The sequence below is a fragment of the Prionailurus bengalensis genome, chromosome B2, assembly GCF_016509475.1.
Source record: "Prionailurus bengalensis isolate Pbe53 chromosome B2, Fcat_Pben_1.1_paternal_pri, whole genome shotgun sequence".
Classification (NCBI taxonomy): domain Eukaryota; kingdom Metazoa; phylum Chordata; class Mammalia; order Carnivora; family Felidae; genus Prionailurus; species Prionailurus bengalensis.
In genome coordinates, this window is record NC_057349.1 from 123,300,686 (window position 1) to 123,321,455 (window position 20,770).

General features: G+C 42.4%; 1 protein-coding gene across 2 annotated transcripts in view; it reads right to left on the minus strand.

Moving 5' to 3' along the window:
• The window catches only part of MAP3K5 (mitogen-activated protein kinase kinase kinase 5), a 209,222-nt gene that overhangs the window by 23,963 nt on the left and 164,489 nt on the right, over positions 1-20,770 (minus strand). Inside the window, exons 16-23 of one of the 2 annotated variants that reach the window (XM_043593084.1) lie at positions 19,173-19,300; positions 17,558-17,694; positions 16,485-16,590; positions 11,380-11,537; positions 9,076-9,253; positions 8,291-8,311; positions 4,109-4,289; positions 3,848-4,016 (exon numbers count right to left, since the gene is read on the minus strand). In XM_043593084.1, coding sequence (XP_043449019.1) covers positions 3,848-4,016; positions 4,109-4,289; positions 8,291-8,311; positions 9,076-9,253; positions 11,380-11,537; positions 16,485-16,590; positions 17,558-17,694; positions 19,173-19,300 — 1,078 coding nt within the window. The remainder of the gene's footprint in view (positions 1-3,847; positions 4,017-4,108; positions 4,290-8,290; positions 8,312-9,075; positions 9,254-11,379; positions 11,538-16,484; positions 16,591-17,557; positions 17,695-19,172; positions 19,301-20,770) is intronic. The other variant, XM_043593085.1, reaches the window with a different exon arrangement.

The window sequence follows — 20,770 nt, forward strand, 5'->3', positions numbered from 1 at the left end:
GTTGAAAGGGCTTTTGTGGGCTGGTTTGGGGACCTGACCAACATCTCCATGCTTGGTCTTGTTACAAAAGGGCAGGCTTACATGTAAAGATGCGTCTAGAGATATTTAAGGCAATGAAAATAATTATTTCCATCTGGTTGTAGAAAAAACTGAAGGAGATGAGACAACTAGGATTAGCCTGCTTGATAATGGTCACAGCAGCAATAATAATAGTTAACATGTGTGACATACTCTCTATTATTATCTCAATTGCTCATGGTCTTAGTTATTCCCTATAGAAACTCCATGAGGTAGATACCAGCGTTCCTCGGTCGTATAGATTAGGAAATTCAGCCTCGGAGTAGTTAAATCACACAGCCTGGAAGTGGTGGGGCCAGGCCTCAAGCAGAGGCAAGCTGAGGCTGAGCCCAGGCTCCTAATAATTGCATTCTTCTGCCCCCATCAGCTGGAAGAGCCGGCAGTAAGCCTAGATTGGGACCTGCTCTACCTCTAGGCCAGCATGTGACGTCACAGCATCCTTAGCGATACATTCAGAAGGACCCTTGCTGTCACTGGATGATTCGGGATTTAGCATGTGATTCTGACCCACAGTTTCTCACCGGTCCCTTCAGGCGGGTGCACCAGCACATGCTGTCTGATGGTTGCTTTTAAGAGTATTTTTCTTTCTCCTTCTATGGAAAACATTCAAGTGTGCATGAAAAAAACAGGAAGTCACAGACAATTAAACAGGATTAACCAACGGCGAAATTTAAGACTTTCAGCACAGTCATGGAAGTGAAGTCTCCTGCCAGGCTCTGCGCTGAGAGCTGGGACCCTGACAATGGTTACGGCAGTCCTGCCTGGTGGACCTTCAGAAACCCCAAACAAGCAGACACTTTCTGCACTGGAGGAGCACATCCTTTGGGGTGATGATGAGATTTGGGCAATGCCCTCATTCCCCATGTTTCTGACCTCCGACAGGCACCTTGCACTAGTGGCCACCGTGCGGAGAAGTCTTCACAGTGGCTAACGGTGATTTCCTTTCCTTCCCCACCGAAAGCGCCAATCCCTCCCCTGCTTTATATTTCTACCAGCCCTGGTCGCCGTGTGGGAGCTGTCACCCAGGGAGGAGAACGGTGTGGTGGTTAAGAGCACGGAGCCTGGAGCCAGACTGTGGGGGTCTAAATCCTGACTCCGTTGCTTAGGGCTGTGTGGCCTGGGCAAGTTGCTCAACAACTCTGTGCCTCTGTGTCTGCTTCTCAAAACGAGGATGCTAACAGAACTATCACTATAGCGCTATTGCCATGGGGATTAAATGAGTGAATACACATTTACACAAATACTAAGAACAATACTTGGCTCATGCAAAATGTTTGCTCTTATTACGCCACACGGAATATATTATTACTATAGGTTTACTATTCATACTATATATTATAACTGTATGTATGGCTGTATATATTGCTACTACTACTATATCTTTACTAATTTTTATTGTTTTTCTTCCCCCACTAGAATGTCAGCTGCAATGGGGTACATTTTCTTACAGTTTTGTTCACTGTAGTATCTACAGCACACAGACGAGTGATGGTCATTCAGTAGAAGGTTAATACGTATTTGCTGAATGAATGAACGACTTCCAATTGCTGCCCAGATGCACCTTTCATCTGAATCTGGTTCCCCTTCCGGGGCACCTTGGGTGGCTCAGTTGGTTAAGTGTCTGACTCTTGATTTTGGCTCAGGTCGTGATCTCGAGGCTCATGAGATAGAGAGCCCTGTGTCGGGCTCTGTTCTGAGAGCGTGGCGCCTGCTTGGGATTCTCTGTCTCCCTCTCTCTCTGTCCCTCCCCCACACTCACTCTCTCTCTCTCTCTCTTTCTCTTGAAATAAATGAACTTAAAACTTTTTTAAATTTGGTTCCCCCATCCTTGAATGACCAGAGTGAGCAGAAGGAAAGGCAAGAGAGAAAGCTACAGGCTCAAGATTGCTCCCATCTCCTCCACACCCCCCACCATTCCTGTGCAGAGTCCCGGGTACTCACTCTACCCCCAGCCCAGAGCCCCAGCTGCCCCCCAGCCCAGAGCCCCTCCTTTCTGGGCCTCAGAATAACCACTCGAGACAGCTTTCCTTTAGGACCCAAGCAGGGTTTTCCCAGAAAGTGCAGATGGCGTTCATTTCAGGTCTTGTACCCAGAGACCCTGCTGGCACACATGTGGTCTTTGTCCCTTCTTACGGGATCAAAAGAGGTGGACATTAGACAATTGCTAAGGTGACGGAATCAGCAGAGGAACTTAGTGGGGTTCTCAAGACAAAGACAAGAGCCAAGGAAGAGAGTGTTGCTCCATTTAACTCCCAGGACAAGCTGAGACCAGATAGACCGTTGGCCTGAGAGACAAACTTGACGTGACTCCTCCAGCTACACCCTTTTTGCAGCTGTTTTCCCAAGACAGAAGGCAGGGCAGAAGGTATGCGCAGGGGAGACAGATGGTGGCCACCAGAGCCAGAGCAGGGAGACATGTCCCTGATGCCCGTGCAACTAAAAGAAAACACCAAGTGTCATGTCTGCGACCGAGCATGTCTGTGGAGGCTTATACCCTCAAGAGACCTGAGCTTCTGCTCCAAACACAGGAGGCATCCCAGAGGCTTGGAGCTGGGGGACACCCTGCTTCTACTGGGGCAAATTTGGGGAGGGGATTCTTCCTCATATCTACAGATATGCAGAATCCCAGGGAACATATTTTCCATGGTATTGGGGACTGAACTGTCCCCCGCCCCACCACTGGCCCTAATTGATACGTAGAAGCCCTAACCTCCCATGTGACTCTATGTGGAGAGAGGGTCTTTAGGAGGTAATTAAGGTTACGTGAGATCCTATCAGTGGGGCCCTAATCCAATAGGGCTAGTGTTCTTACAAGGGGAGGAAGAGACACCCCCCCGGGGTGCACAGGGATAGAAGGCTGGGGGAGGACACGGCGAGAAGGTGCCACTTCAAGCCACGGGAAAAGGCCTCAGGAGAAACCAAACCTGCCAACACCCTGCTCTTAGACTTTCAGTCTTCAGAAGTGTGAGAAGCAAATTTGCTGTTGAAGCTACTCAGTCTGTGGTATTCTGTTAAGGCAGCCCCAGCAAACGAATACAAGAGGGAATAAGGGTTTGAGCGGCTTTGTTTTTTCATTGCATATGCGGCCTTCTGACACACTACATAATTTACTCATTATTGTCTGTCACCCTCTGTCCATCTGAATATAGCCCCACAAGCAGGGGGGCCCTTGTGTGTGCAGTATTTTCCTAAATGCTCAGAGGAGACTGGCAGGGAGCCCTGTGCCACTGTCCGAATTATCAAGTCAGGTGGCTCAATGCATGTTGAATTGATAAACAGATTGAATTCATAAACAAATGAACGAAGGGTCACAGTGACTTGTAGCCCGTTGGAACTTGACCAACACGGAAAGTGTGCTTGTGACTTACAAATAGTTGTGTTCAGAAGTGTGGTTTCTAGGGGCACCTGGGTGGCTCTGTCGGTTACGCGTCCGACTTCGGCTCAGGTCATGATCTCACGGTTTGTGAGTTCAAGCCCAGAGTCGGGCTCTGTGCTGACAGCTGAGAGCCTGGAGCCTGCTTCAGATTCCGTCTCTCCCCCTCTTGCCCTCTGTCTCTTTTTCTCTCTCACAAATAAATAAAAAAAATTTTTTTAATGTGGTTTCTACATCGGAGATTTGCTTTTTTTCCTGTCTGGGGGAGGCAGGTTTCATCCTCAAGAACCCTACGGTTCCTTCCTGTCTCCACATGGCCTGTGACAGTTCCGAGGTGTGATGACACAGTGAAAGTATGCAAAGTCTGGAAAACCAAGTATCCATGAGAGGTGTTACCTGAGCCAAAGATTCCATTAAGTTCCTCACAACTTTGTCTTGGTCTTCGGTCAGGATCCTGTGAAGAGTGGCCCGTCTCTCACTGTCCTTCCTCAGCATAAAGAATCCAGAATCTTTCTCTTCAGGGGAAGGTGGAGCGCTGTGGTCTTCGAAATTTTCGTCTGGAATGCTGTTAAGAATTTAATGCAGCATAAATCACGGTGTCCTTTATAAAATGACACATGACGTACTTCTTTCACCCAAAGTAAGTCAGGTCTTTACCCCAGAAAGAGTGTCCGTATTCCTTTTACGTCTCGCTCTCCACAGGATTTGGCTCTCGTCTTGAAAGAGAAGGGATCCACCTTCAACTCCGTGTCCGGAGAAACCGAGCCGTATTCGCTGCTGCTGCTGGTGTCCTCCACCAAGACGGGCACGGGCAAGGATATGCTTCTAAGATACTCTGCTTATCACGAGAGGGGGAAACGCTCATTCATGCTTTTAGAAATGTATGCATGCCAGGGGCACCTGGGTGGCTCAGTTGGGTAAGCGTCCAACTTCAGCCCAGGGCATGATCTCATGGTCCGTGAGTTCGAGCCCCGCGTCAGGCTGGGCTCTGTGCTGACAGCTCGGAGCCTGGAGCCCGCTTCGGATTCTGTGTCTCCCTGTCTCTCCGCTCCTCCCCACTTGCACTCGGTCTCTGTCTCTCTCTCTCTCTCAAAAGTAAATAAACATTGAAAAAAAAATTTACACATACTAAACACGCACCAAAAGAGAACAATATTCATTGTCAAGTGTGGCACTGCAATGACTAGTAAAATTATGCTACCTAAGAGGACGGTCATGGATCCTAATTTCTCCCCGTGCTCCATGTCCAATCCCTGGGGGGGTTGGGAGGGTGGGCAAGGTCAAGGTCTCCCAGGCCCTGAAAGGAATACGTCAGGGCTGTGAAAAAGTAGAAGAAGCACCAGACCCAGAGGTCCTGGGTTCCAATCTCCTCATTTCTATTGACCACCTGCCAGACATTAGGAAGGCAATTTAAGGGTCTCAGTTCTCATGTCTATAAATAAAGGACCAAATTCATATTTTTTATTTAATTTTTTTGGGGGGGAGAGCATAAGCAGGGGCAAGGCAGAGAGAAGGGGACAGAGTATCTGAAGTGAGTTCTGCACTGACAGGCTGACGGCAGCCAGCCCTATGTGGGGCTCAAACTCATGAACTGCGAGATCATGACCTGAGCCAAAGTCAGATGCTCAACTGACTGAGCACCGAGGTACCTCCAGATTCCTATTTTTTAAACCATGTTCCTCACAGGCTTAAGGGTCCACCTTAGCATCTTGGGGCTGCCTTAGTTGGGTTGAGTGAGTAGGATTCTGTGATTCTAGAACACAAGTTCCAAACCTGTTTTGCCCAAAACAGATGTGCTCTATCAGTCTTATATATCAGGGTTCTGTTTAAGGATTCATATGAAAAAGGGTTCTTTGCCAAACACGAATTGTGGAAACCATTAGACTATGTGATCTCTTATGTCTTTCCCAGTTCTCAGGTACTGTGAGTCCATAGTGAACATGGGCTTTTATTTTGGAGGAGACTGACCTGGCACAGTAGGAATTGTCAACATATCATCAAATATTGATTTTAAAGAAAGTAATTTTTGCCAGAATCATCCTTCCCTAACAAGTGTCCCAATACTACAAAAGGCCTTACTAAAGAAGGCAGATATAAAATTATAAAAAAGGAAAGCCACTGTTGCCTAGAATCCCTTTTTTACCTAATTCGTCTTGGGCTGGGCTGAATCAACAACTGCCCCAGTATCAAAGACATGGGATGGTCAGTCAGCAAGTGGTCAAGTGGCCTCTCGACTCTGTCTGCTGTGACTGCAAATCAATAATGATTCGCAGCAAGGGGGGTGGCGGTAGACCATGACAATGATCAGACAGATGGACGTGTTTGAGAAGCACTCATCTGATTTACAAACATAGGAAAGCCAGACAGACCTTTTCTTTCTTTTCTTCCTTCCCTTCCTCCAACTATTACCAGACTCTATTCCTTATGATTCCATGTATATATGTGTGTGTGTGTGTGTGTGTGTTTTATTCTGTTATATATATAACTGTAAGAAAATATACCAAAGAACGCATATTATTAATGGTAGTTATTTCCACAAGATGTGATTTGGGGTGATTGTGATTTTCTTTCATTTTTCCAAAATTTTAAAACCTTCTTCAATAAACATGTATTATGTTTATAATCAGAAAAATACACGTGATAAAAAACACTTTTCACAAGCAAATATTCAACAGGTGGTAACACTGTATAGCCAAGAGCTTGATTTACCTAATGACACAATTAGTGATGATTCAGAAGATGAAAAAAAAAATCCCATTACATAGCAGAAAGTGATATTTCTCTGAAAATGTACTGCCCTATCACTGGGAAGCTCTTCCAAGCTGCTGAGTCTTAGGAAAAGGGTTTTCCAGCCGTATCCAGGAGCTTCCTTAATCACAGAATCTTGCAGGTAGGACATGTCCTACCCCTTGATTATATCAAAACTGTCATGCAGGGCCATTCTATTATTCTAGCCCCCTTGTAGCTCAGGTGAAGAAAGCAGGTGTTAGAGAGGTACCTGGCTTTGGTTCCAGCTGTAGAGAGGAAGAAGAGAAGTATATACAGCTTCTGGGGATAGTTCATCTCTGGGGAAACCATCTCACCGATCAGCAACTAGAAAATCTCTCAAGGATGAATTGGTTGACCCACCTGCTGTCACTGAATTTGTTACACTGCTGAATTACTAGAAGGTAGGAACTGAGACGAAGCTAAGAAGAGCTGCTCTGAGCTTACCAATTTAACACCACAATTCCTTATTTCAATGTATAGAGACGTGCAAATTGGTACACTGAAAATACATGGCAGGGGAAAGTGCTCACATGCGCTATTTCCCAAATTTACTTGACCATGGAATTCCCATTTTTCTGGAACAGCTCATGGACCCAGCATTTCACGGACTATATTTTAGGAAGTGCTGCTACAGCAGAAAGCAAAAGGGTAACCTCTTACTTGCTGGTAATAGTAAGGTTGTCTAAGAAGAGAAAGGTTTGTCGGGGGCCCCAAACACAGGACTGCTTTCGAGAGACATTTCCGGTGGCTGTTGAGATCTCTCGTGTGCTTTGTTTCACTTCGTATTTACAGGAATAGATGGCAGAATGGACAAAACAGTGGCTAGCTTGGCCAAATACGGACTCAAGGCTTGGGAGCACAGTCTTCATTGCTATTAGACATCAAGCTCTTAAAGCTAACATCACTGGTAGTGGCTAACGATCAGGCAGTGTAGACATAGGACGTTTCTATTATCATAGAATTATAGACCCCTTGCTTTTAGTTCCAGATTACAGTCTTTCTCCGGTTCTCCACTCCTCTTTGCTAATTCTCACGTGGAGCCCTTTGGGATATGACCCTGCTTTACCACCTCCAGCTTCTTCTCTTCCCCATGTATTTTAAGTACCAGCAGTTCTGAGCCACGTCCTGCTCCCTTCACACCATGGGGTTTCACACACACTGCATTAACTCAGGCTAGGACTGACCTCATCTGGCTCCCCACTCCCCAGCCACCTGTTAAACTCAAGTTCATCCTTATTCATCGGGGGTTGCCTCACTAGAAAGTCTTCCTTGGAACCACTTTCATAGACTGACGTCAATCACTCTGTCCCCCTTTACAACCCTCTCTGTACTGACTAAATTATACTACGGTGTTGTTGATTTATTCCTTATGCATCTCCCCTCTAAGAATAACAGCTCCTTAAAGTCAGGAACTATGCTTTTGTCATCCTTATATATTCAGGGCCTAGCACATTTCTTGGGCACACAGTGAATGCACAGTAAGTGCGTATTAGGTTAAAATGACTTACTTAATTCTCTGGGTCTATGTGTGGCAAAGGGAGAGCAGTCCGGTATTGGACAAGTCATGTCTCCCTAAGGGGGAAGGAGACCCTCCTCACCACCATCCTCCCATCCCCCTTTTGAGGGGAAGCCGAGTACAGCTATTGGATGTAGGGGCCCCTCCAGGAAAGCCGTGACTTATCCTCTGGACAGAAACAGTGTATGACCTATAAAAACACCTGGGGAAGGAAGAGTCCTGCAGCTGTGTTCATTTAGGAGAACTAGGCCAGGTTATAGTTTATAGTTTTAATTAACAGGAGTCATGAAGTTCTTGGTCACACCTAAGAACAATCCCAAGCGGGATTTTAGCTGTTAATTAGGTTAGCACATCTGTTTTTGCTTTCTGGGGGAGAAGAGGGGTTTCTGAAGGAATGGCCCAGCCAGGCTTCAGCTGCACATATCCTTGCTACCCAGGAGCCTCACATGGAGGCAAAAAGCAGAGGATGAGGCTTTTTAATGGGAAATCTAGAGCTTATATCGCACGACGCACCAAGCTTTGGCTCGGTGGGCAAAATATAAAAACGAACTCACCATTTGATCCAGCTGAGAGGGCTGTGGAAAGAAGAGCAAACAGCAACATGAACACATGTTGGCTTTGTTGTTAAACAGAAATAATGAAAAAGTGCTTGAAAAGGGATCAATGTCCTTTCCAAACATTCAACCCATCTACACTCATCCCAAATAAGCACAAAAATGCCAATAACAAATGGATCATTTACTTGCCTTTCCTTTCTGAAATAAGCTATGGAAACTATTGCAAGAGACAGTGTATATTTTCACACTGCTTTTTTTTTTTTTAAGTAACTGACAATCTTCTCTTCTCTATTTTTTTTTTCTTGCAGAGGGCGGGTAGTAGTTATTCCAAACAATATTCTGTAAGAGGCAACAGGTATTTTCCACTGACTAAAATTAAAAGAACATATTATCTGGATGGCTTGGAAGTTTTAACAGCTCCATAATAGCCCTATAGCTCATCAGTGGTGATTTAAAGTTTTAGCTCTAAAAAGCTGTATTTCACCCCTATTATGCTGTAACCATTGTATCAGTGATGCCAGAATGCTATAGCTACTGATATACTACCTACCTACTAACCAGGTGATGAAAGACTATTATGTAGGAGGCCCTGGCGTTTGTGAAATCGATGGTAAACAGCTTCCTGATACCAAAACTGAACGTCTGAGAACACTCAGCTAACGTTTACACGAATTTCCAGTGATACCTATCTATAACAGATTACCTTACTTCTGGAAAAATCTACCTTTAAGGCTGAGGGTTTAGTGACTCTGCCTCACATCCTCCTCAATGCAACCACATACCTGAAAGCTTAGGTTGCGTCTTCTTCTTTTTGCTTGAAACTTTTAAGAACTCGTCAATAAGCAAGTCGTTAGCACAGGCTCTCTTGTCAGGGTCCGGTTCAAAACATTTCAATATGAATGCCTTGGCCTCTGCGGACATGGACTCTGGGATCTCTGGGTGGACTTTAAACATTCCCACCTAAGACACAGCACAAGGTAACTTCTGAGTGACCCTCTCATCACATGAGCTCCAGGATCCAAAACTTGGTCCCCTAGCACAACAAAGTCCTTTACCATATACTTCCTACAAACTCATGCCTTTTCTCAAAGCGAGATAGGATGTTTTTTTCTCTAGGTTATGGGAAGTTTCCAGAGTGCTTTTGTAACCTCATCAATGACACACACAGAGCAATCATGTTAAGACAGTAGACAGCATAATGAAGTAATAATTCAGTCCTCAAAGTTTTAGAACACAGTAGCACACTGGCATGCAAGAAAGATACCTGTAATTGAGACCATTGTGTTGGTCCTAATAGCTATAGGCCAGGAATCGTGTTTGGTTTTTTGATTTATAAGTTCCACTGAATACTCCCAACAACCCAATGGATTAAATATTATCCCTGTCACATCAAAGAGGAAAATGAGGCTCAGAGGGGTGAGGTTACATGTTACAGAAACAGAGATCTGGGATCGAAACCTTAATTTTTTTGGCTTAAAGCCTGTGTTCTTTCCCCTATGCCATGATTTGTGAATATTTTTCCTGCCCCAAATTGCTCATATATAGAGATATTTTTAAATATTTTAAAATTAAACAAACAGAATTTTTATAACAATTAGAATTTTCTTCTCATCGCTGTCATTCTAAATTTTTTCAGTAATGTTTTGATGTATTAGTAAAGAAAATGTTCTAAGGAAATATTTTTTGTTACTATATAGCTTATAGAAGTGAATTATTATATAGATAATAATATACAGTTATTTATGGTTAATTATATAGCCTTTACTATATGTCAGACACTATTCTAAGTGCTTTGCATGTATTATCTCATATATGTCTCAAAAAACCTTTATTAGATAGGTACCTTTTTTATACCCATTTTATAGATGAGGAAAATGAGGTACAAGAAGTTTAAGTCATTTGCCCAATGTCCCCAAAGAGTTTGACAGTGTTGGAGCCTACGTTCAAACACTGTAAATCAGTGCTCGAGTCTATATTATCTCATTTAATGCATATTGTATAATAATCCCTGCACCGATGGGGAAGAGAGCAGCATTTCAGAGGGAACTCCTAGAGATGGGTGAAAAGTTGAAAGACTGACCAAGAAGAGAAAGACATTCATTTATGTCAAGAAGGGCAGCTCTCTTAGCAGCTCTCACCGCCCTTCTCGTTTGGTTGCACTACTCATTTCTGTATCAGCAGTAACCCATCAGATCACCTTCAAGCTTAAAGTGAGGCAACCTTTACACAAAAGCGGAAGGTAGGTCACACAGGGCTCATCACGGGAGGCAAGTCGCTAGAAACATCGTCAGCGGCAGGGAAAGAGATAACAACTTACCAGAAGTTCTCTGCCTTACAGAACGACAGACTTGAGCTCTACTCCTTGGGAAACAAGTTCTCAGTTTAAATCTTGGGCTTGGCAGCGTGGCAGGTAAGGGCAGGTGGGGACTGAAGGGACTCAGAACTGGTCACTGCTTTGCTCAGTCCCTGAATTCTGAAGCAGTGGCCCCTGGGCTTTCTCAGCCCTATTTCCATATTTGGTGCTTCCTGTTCTGGGAGGTGGGCTGCTTCCCACTTCCAGGAGAGGGCAAATAAACAGACTAGAAGAGTCGCTACGTAAGAATATGATTGACGTCCTCAAAGTAGCAATTATGCCCACCCCTTTCTTAATGGGGCTTCTAAACTCTTCTGATAGAGGAGGGAAATATTGCTTTGATTTAATATTTAAATGAATAAAAAAAGTCTTTAAAATCTCCTTCCATGGAAGATTTTCAGACTATTTCCCAAAGAGCTTAAAGCATCTTCCATAAAGTAGTATGTTATTTATGTTGCATTGTGAAAAGGCATCAGAGGAACTTACATGGAATCTCACTTTATAGCTGAGAAAACTAAGGCAGGGAGAGACAGACAGATCCTCAGTGTGAGGCACACACATTGACTCTGAGGGATGTGAATCTTCATGAACTTTAATGAACTTTGTGAGCACATTTAATGTGCTTACCTACGCTCCTCTCCTTTGGCCTAAAAAAATTATCATATAGACACATGGAACATCTAATAGCTTTATCCAGTGGTTTTCAAGACATTTAAGACATTTGAAATGTGACCTTGAACATAGCTGCTTGTGGTTCTCCCAGTTCATAAAAAGGTGGTTTCCCTGTGGCCATTTCGATGATCGTGCAGCCCAAAGACCAAATGTCTGCTGCTTTCCCGTAGCCTCTTGGTCCTTTGTCTATGATTTCTGGTGCCATATACTGAAGGGTACCTGGGGGTAATCCAAACACACTTCTACTTTAGAAAACACATGAATATCTAATGACAGCTTTAACTGTCTACATACATAAGACAACTTTAAAAGCATGATTCAGGTCTTAGTATCTCAACTTTTCTTGTTTTAAGTTTATTTATTTTGAGAGAGAGAGAGAAAGCAGGAGCAGGGGAGGTGGCAGAGAAAGAGGCAGAGAGAGAGAGAATCCCAATCAGGTTCTGCACTCTCAGCACAGAGCCTGATGCAGAGCTTGATCCCATGACCATGAGATCATGACCTGAACCAGAGTCAGATGCTTAACCCACTGAGCCACTCAGGTGCCCCTCATCTTTTTTTTATGCCTATTTTATTTTGAGAGAGAAAGAGAGAGTGCAAGAGGAGGAGGGGCAGAGAGAGAGAGAGAGAGAGAGAGAAAGAGAGAGAGAGCAGGAAGCCTGACATAGGGCTTGAACTCAGGAACTGTGAAATCATAACCTGAACTGAAATCAAGAGTTGGATGCTTAACCAACTGAACCACCCAGGTGCCCCAATATCTCATTTTTTTGTGTTCCATTTTTCTTGGTCATTAATAAAAATGGAAATAACAGTTGTCATAATGGATTTTATCAGGGATATAAGAATAGTTTGCCAATGTGATCTGGTCATGAATAGATGCTTTGTCATCTAGATACTAGAGTATAAATGAGGTATCACTTTATTGGGGCCTCTTAGAAACTTCTAACAATTAGTCATTTGAGAACAACAGAGAATATATCAACACACATTTTTTGCAATTAGTTTTTCAAATACACAAAGATTCCTATTATGTATACTTCTAATCTTTCCAGAAAAATTCTAGGCCATTCATCCATTTTTTCTAGATCTATATTTCTCAATTTCTTTTTTTTATAAAGTTTTTTTAACATTCATTTATTTTTGAGAGACAGAAAAAGAGAGAGTGCAAGCAGGGGTGGGGTGGAGAGAGAAGAGACACAAAATCTGAAGCAGGCTCCAGGCCCCAGCCCCGATGGGGGCTCAAACCCACGAACCGTAAGATGACCTGAGCTGAAGTCGGATGCCCAACAGACTGAGCCACCCAGGTCCCCCGATGTATTTCTCAGTATCTAAATTGAATGATTAATTCTTCTGTCTTGATTCTTATCTCTAAATCATGAAAGCATGAAAGATTCTGAAAGCCATTGTTAAAAGTAATGTAAACCATTTCTCGTGCACTCTATTCTGTAAATCAAATATATATGGCTTCTGCTGCATGCCTGTGGTCCATGGAATAACAGGTTTAACAGATCAAAGACAGGTCTTGAGCCATTAGTACAGACAAATCACCAGACACAATGTGAAGAAGAATACAACGAAACATAGGAGATTTAAAAGGCTATGTGGAATCAGAGAGTTGAAGAGTGTGGTAGGATGGCAAGAGCATTGAATGGGGAGTCAAGAACACTTGGTTCTAGGTTTAGTCTGGTCTATCCCAGATAAACACTCAACTGTGGTTATCTCAAGTGGCTCAAACAAGAGGCTGGCTTGGCTTCTCAGAGACCCTAGATTGATTCCCCCAAATCCAACAATGAATCAGGAGTGTGAACAGGAACAGATTATTGCCACATCCCCTGCTACTGATATACTCCTACAAATGATATAATCAGCAAACAGGAACTCATCCAAGATGCCACATTCAATTATCTCCAATCCTGAGGCAGTTGCTAAAAGAGCTACTTCAGTATTTTCTGATTCATAACCAAACTGACAGACAACCTGATAAATACAGACACCTTTTATGAATGCCTCATGCATGATTTACAGATGAAACTGCTAGGCACAACTCCTCTAAGTTGTTCCCGTGAAACCCACCAACACAGGCTAGAAACTGGCTGCTGTTCATAAAACCAAATGAAAGTATATTATCTTTGTCTAGTATTGTCATCTGGCCAGGTTACCCACCAGCTCTCCTCATTATGTGGCAGTAGCTCACGTTCAAGTTCACATACAATTGTACATGCGTACTGTGAGCTTAAATCGGCAACATTATTGGAGGGAAGCATTTCACCTAGCCAAGAATAAGGTAATACCACTCTTCACTCTTCAAATCCCCTACCCTTAGTAGAAAACCGCTAGGATTTCTCTTCATCTATAGCTGATAAGCTATAGTGATTGGTTTTTTTTTTTTTTTTGTACTTGGATCTAAAAAAGAATGGATGTGAGAATTTAAGTTATACTAATATCTGAGTAGAAACTGCAACTGGTTAACAACAAAGTGAACTTTAAAAATTGGACAACTCAGGTAATATCAATACATTATGCAATGTTTCTATTCATCAGATAATATTTCAAAGAGCTCTATCTGCCAATTGTGCTTAATTATCCCCCACAGAGTAAGTGCCAAAAAAAAAAAAAACCCTCAGGCTTAGTTATGTATTCATATATGCTCTCTTTATTCCATAATCACATGACACATAATATTTTATATAAAAAGATTTACAGAGCCAGATAATGAAGATGTAAGCCAATCTGTACAGTAGCCTACGGAAAAAAGTGAGAGCATTAGCTCTAAAGCGCAGATCTTATACATCTGCATTCCAAGGTTTTAAAAAATCACTTTAGGGGCGCCTGGGTGGCGCAGTCGGTTAAGCGTCCGACTTCAGCCAGGTCACGATCTCGCGGTCCGTGAGTTCGAGCCCCGCGTCGGGCTCTGGGCTGATGGCTCAGAGCCTGGAGCCTGTTTCGGATTCTGTGTCTCCCTCTCTCTCTGCCCCTCCCCCGTTCATGCTCTGTCTCTCTCTGTCCCAAAAATAAATAAACGTTGAAAAAAAAATTTTAAAAAAGAATAGAAAGTAGGAGGCAAGAGTGGGAGCAGGGAGAACAGGCTATGGAGGTAACGCAGGTGGGAGATGAGGGAGGCAGCAGCGGAGGCAGTGAGAAGTGTTCCAGTTTTCGACATCTCCTGAAGGTAGAGCCAGTAGGTCTCTTTGCGGGTTGGGTCGGGGTGTGAGAAAAGAGGCACCACGGACAACTCTAGGTCTTGGGTGGCCATCAACTGAGATGGGAAACAGTGTGGGCAGAACGGGTTTGGGGAGAAGATAATGAATTCCATGTGGCATGTTAAGTCTAGTTTGAATCCTAGCTCTATTACTTACTAGCTCTGTGACCTCAGGCAAGTTATTCGACCTCTTTTAACATTAATTTCTCATCATAAACTGGGATACTGATAACTTAAGGATTAGGGTCCATGTACGAATTTCAGTGAAACATGTATGTAAACTGCTTAATGCAGGCAGGTATACTGCCAGCACTCTATAAATCCTGGTTGATGCTGCCTTCCCTCTCGCCAAATCACCAAGAAGTGGAAACAGGTCAATATCTTTCAAGTCAGGTCATCAGAGGTTGACCAAGCAGCGGTGAGGCCTATCCGGTGAGAAGATCAAGGTGTGCCCACTCCAAGCCCTCTTGACCAGCCCTGGAGACAGACCAGGCACATTAGTTACGTGTGTCACTCATGTGAAGCCAGCATGAGAAGAGCAAAGGGCTCTGGGAGGATTGCTTTACTAAAACTCTTTTGGGGACTAAAAAAACAAAAAACAAAAAACAAAAAAACAAAAAACACGTCTTTAAGATTAGCAAGAAGATATAATTAAATTAACATCCTGCCCAAATAAAACCTCTGAAAGTAGGGATTTCCTGTCAGAAGTTACTGAGTCTTGGCAGCATCTAAAACGTCTCTTGCCAAATTGAGAGAGTATGAGGAAAGAAATGGAAACACATTTAAAGTTACTAGCAGGATGGAATTAATTTTGTTCAGAAAAATACATTTTAACTGTGTTTAATGCTGTGCCCTGAAATACCCATTGCTGTGAGGGTGGGAACTGGGTCAGAGCTGTTGTTGGCTGAATGTTCGGAGAAAATTTACAGAATCTCTCTCTCTCCTTTTCTTCTTCCAGGCTACTGGAATAGATACGTGAGCAACATGGGGAGAAAGATGGACCAGAGCAAGATCAAAGCAAAGAGAAAAGGGTAGATTAAAAATCTGAGTTCTATCACTTACAAACAGTTGTGACTTCTGGCTGTGATCTCTCTTCTCTCTCTCAATTTCCTCACCTACCTCATGGGATTCAAAAATGAGGATACCTGGCCATTTTGCTTTCTAGTAGACCACAGATTATTCATTACTTTTTTTTTTTTTTTTTTTTGCTGAATTATTCTTTCTCTGATGATAATGACAAGGACTTAGCACTTCAAGAGAATCAGCAGAATGGAGCGGTAAGAACCAGAGTTGAAATTCCTCTTGTAATTGTGGTGCAATCATTAATCTCTCTGAGCCTTGGTTTCCTCTTGGCTACTGTTAGCTTTTTGGCAATCGCTTTGTCTCCACGACCTCAGGACTTTGTTCTAGAGGTAGCTTGGTGGCTGGATTGCCTAATTTCTCAGGCAAGCTCTCTTCCCCACCCCAGTGCTGAGCTGATGAGTCACTTCCTCTTTCTGAATTGAAAATTCTACCGGTTATTTATGTTGTGAGTAGGAAATAGGCCACAGGGAGTAAACAGATTAGGAATTCATAGTTCAAATGGGAAGAGATTAAGGTATGAGTAAGAGTCACAGAGAGGCTGGGGTAAAAAAAAAAAAAAAAAAAAAAAAAAAAAATCTTATAAAGGCTTATAGTGGTTGTAGGCCAACCCGGAGAGGAGTAATGACACAAAAGGGAAAACAAAAACAAATTGAGAGTTTAAAAAAACATTTCAGTGGCATTAACCAGGAGACAGAGCAAGTCACAGAAATACAAGATGAGAAAAGAGCCAGGTCAAATTCTGTGTAACATTTTTCAGTGAGCATCAAAAGATACTGGCAATAATGTCTGTGAGAACCCAGACGGACTTTATCTCTCACATTATGCTCTAACGCAGCAATTATTTCTTTAATTACATTAAGATCCGTATCATCATTGCCAAAACATACCAGTAAAAGTTTCAGTACATGGGTTAATGCCAGCAAGCCTCTTTGATGTCCCGAAGTCTGAGATCTTGAGAACGCCACTGTAGGTATTAATCAACACATTGTCACCCTAGAGAACAAAAGACTTGAATCAAAACTAGTCTTTCCTCCGGTACTGTTTGTTGTTGGCTCGTAAGTCCAATAAGAAACGGTGTCCCCAGAGTAAACGAGGCCACTAAGTCTGTAGTCTTCATTACAGTCAACCTCAAGAGTGAATTCTTGACACCATTTTTGTGCCTATATTATCATTTCACAACGTGCTACTCAGGCCACAAGGTCAAAAGGCGCCTGCCTGGTCAGAGTTTGCTGTGGTTTGTGAACAGAAGGGGTCACCTGTGTGTGATTAAGTTCAAACACGACATTCATGATTTCCCATTGTATTTTCTGTTATTTTACTTCTTTTCCCGGAATATTTGGGGATATGGCAAATCACGAGATCTGGGATGATCTGCGGATAGTAATATTGACTTCCTTTCCACGGTGCCACCTTTGCCAGAAATGTATTAGTTCTGAATTTCCTCTTTTTAAGAAGAATCAAGTAAGTTACTTAATTTTAGTTCAAACAATCAGTATATGATACTTGCGAGAAGAGAAGATCTTATTTATTTTCCCTCCCAATCATTCATCCATTGATGCAGTAAATATTTACTGAGTAGCTACTCAGGGCAAGGATACCAAGATGAACCAGCCTGTGATCTCGTCAGGGGCGGAGACCTTATCCTGTCCAGTTTTGTTCTGCTGTGCTGCCCCCTCCCCAGAGCACCTGAAACAGTGCCAGGGGTGCAGTGGAAGCTCAATTTTGTTGGGTGAACACAGTTAAGAGGCTTATTCCTTGAGGAGAAGAGATAAGGCATGAGTACCAATACCTGACTCAGAGCGGAGGAGTTAGTATCTTCCATTTCTGCTATTTCTACGATTTATTTATTCACAATTCTAAATTAATACTCATAACACAGTATGACTTTTGCAAAAAGAAAAGAAAACGAAACCAGTTGCCCACCAAGGAACTTTCAAACGTGAATCCTCGTGCATCCTACCTTTATATCCCGATGGACTATCTGATTGTCATGGAGGTATTTTAATCCTTCAAGTATTTGCTTTGTATAGAAGCCAATTGTTTGCTCATTGTCCTTCAATGGGCCCCATTTGGAACGAAGGAGAGCTGAAAGACTTCCTGCAAAGCAGGGAGAAACAGTGGATAAATTCTTATTGAAATGAGTTCTTTAAAGCATGTTAATAATGTAACATTAATTTAAGCTAACACTTTCTGGTTATTCATGGTGGCCCAGGAACTGGAGTATTAGACACCTGGGCTCACGTATGAATAGGAAAGTGTCCCTGCTCTGAAGATGCTCATTATCAAATACGGTCAAAATAAAAGGCTCCTCAGTCCCTAACTTTAATCTAGGTCACAATGATTGATACTAAAATCGTTCAGGATATTTGTATTGCCGCCTAATAAACTTCAAGCTGATGTCACATGTCTAAATTTGTAAAAAATTTTGAGGTATATTCGACATATAACATTATATTAGTTTCAGGTGTAAAACATAATGACTTGATATTTATATACATTGCGATATTTATATACATCTCAGCAACTTTCAAATACACAATACAGTGTTATTAACTATAGTCATCAGGCTGTACATTACATCCCCAGGACTAATTTATTTTATAACTGGAAGTTTGGTCCTTTTGACCTTCTTCACCCATTTTGCCCACCCCTATCCCCTGCGTCTGTTCTTTGTTATTTTTGAACTTGTTTCCTTTGTTTGTTTGGGATTTTATGTATTTTTTTAAAAAAATTTTTTAACGTTTATTTATTTTTGAGACAGAGAGAGACAGAACATGAATGGGGGAGGGTTCCGAGAGAGAGGGAGACACAGAATCGGAAACAGGCTCCAGACTCTGAGCGGTCAGCACAGAGCCTGACGCGGGGCTTGAACTCACGGACGTGAGATCATGACCTGAGCTGAAGTCGGACGCTTAACCGACTGAGCCACCCAGGCGCCCCAGGGATTTTATGTATTTGTTTATTTATTTTGAGAGAGCGAGTGAGCAGGCGTGGGAGTTGGGGAGGGGCAGAGAGAGGGGGAGAGAGAGAGAGAAGGCCTGGGAGTTTGGGAGGGGCAGAGAGAAGGAGATAGACAGTCCCAAGCAGGCTCTGCACTTTCTGCCTACTCAGGGCTTGAACTCATGAACCATGAGGTCATGACCTGAGCAGAAATCAAGAGTCAGACACTTAACCGACTGAGCCACCCAGATGCCTCTGGGTTTTTTTTTTTTAGTTCCACATGTAAGAGAGCTCATATAGTTTTTGTCTTTTTCTGCATAACTTATTTCACTTAGCATAATGCCCTCACAGTCCATCTGTGTTGTTGCAAATGGCAAGATTCACTCTTTTTTATGACTGAATAATATTCTATTATGTATACAAAACACATTTTCTTTATCCATTCATCCAGTGATGGGACACTTAGGTTCTTTCCATATCTTGGCTACTGTGAACAATGCTGCAATGAACATAATCTCATTTTTCTTTTAACTTAGACGAAATAAGACGTGTAAACTCATAAATCCCATTCACTTGTTCTCCTCTTCAAGCCCCTACAAATTTATAATTTCTTAAAAAAGAAAAACATCTCTTACCTCCTGGGACCTGCTCCATGAAGATTTTGATGAAACCGTTCTCACTGAAAGAGCCCAGATACTGGACAATATTTTTATGCTTCAGATGCTTATGCAATGCTATTTCTTCATGTAGGGGCTGGGAGTATCTAAAAGACGTGAAAATGTTGATGAGCTAATTACGTAGCCAGATTTTCGTGTATACATTTAAGCAGTACAAATTGAAAACATCAGCTAGATATACGCCCATATGTAAAGTAAAATATGGCTATCTAAAGCCTTTATTTCTCATAACATAAATTCTGGGAAGTTGAAGTGGTAGTGGGTAGGGTCTGTGGGGAAATGTGTCAGGCACTGATCTGAGCCTACCGTATGTACTCATTTCTCACAAGAACCCTAGCAGAAGGTACTTTTCAGAAGCCCATTTTACAGATGAGGAAATTGATTCACCAGGAGGATGACGAACCTACCCAAGATCTTAAAGAAAGCTAATAAGTGACAGATATTAGCCCAGGAAAATTGAACGCACCTACATAGCTCATTGTCTATATTAAATGACTTTCAATTCCACTCGCCTCATAACATAACTCTACTATTAGAGGAGGCTCTTGCCCAGGAAGATAAAAATTTCAAGGAACTTTCATCTTCATTCTAGGACTTACTGGAAGCTCCAGCAACTCTTCTGTAGAAAACACAAAACCATTTAAATCCTGTCTCCTTGAGCTCCTCAAAAATCCTCATCTTATTGAGTCTATCAGTTCTAGTACATGAGGATTTTTTTTTTTTTTTTTACTGCATCCTAACCAGGCCTCCATGCTGAAAGACCAGCATTAAACCAGGCTTCAAAATCATGTACTTGATGTGTGTTGCTTTATCAGATTATACAATGAAAGTGTTTTGTATTTCCGGAACATACAGAAAAACCCTTTTGATGATTATTTGAAGTACTATAAAGCCTGTAGACTCTTAGCAGTCTCGCATATTAATATTATATTATATATTTATATTATATTAATATGATTATTGTATAACTAACTACAGTAGGGTGTTAGGGACTCAAAGCTATGCCCTAATATTTTTTCTGTTCTATAATGGAGGTTACAGGTATGAAAGGCACTAACCACTAAAACATAAACCACAAACCTGATGCCTCATAATCTGCTTCAGTACTATATGCAAGAAATGCTTAGCTCTTGGGGCGCCTGGGTGGTTCAGTTGGTTGAGCATCCGACTTCAGCTCAGGTCATGATCTCACGGTCAGTGGGTTCGAGCCCTGCGACAGACCCTGTACTGACGGCTCAAAGCCTGGAGCCTGCTTCCAATCCTGTGTCTCCCTCTCTCTCTCTTTGCCTCTCCCCCACTCTCACTTTGTCTCACTCTGTCTCTCAAAAATAAATAAATATTAAAAAAAAGAAATGCTTAGATCTTACAATGGCAAATCCATATAAACAGAATGGATTTTTTTGAATGCCAATAACGAATTCTAGAAGTGGTTAGTATTGTATAATACTATTTTCATGAAGTTTTTCAGAATATACTACAAATTAGCAGGTTACAAAAATCCAAGTTCATTTAATTTAAACTTTTATAATCTGTAAAATATTACTCGGAATGCTGCC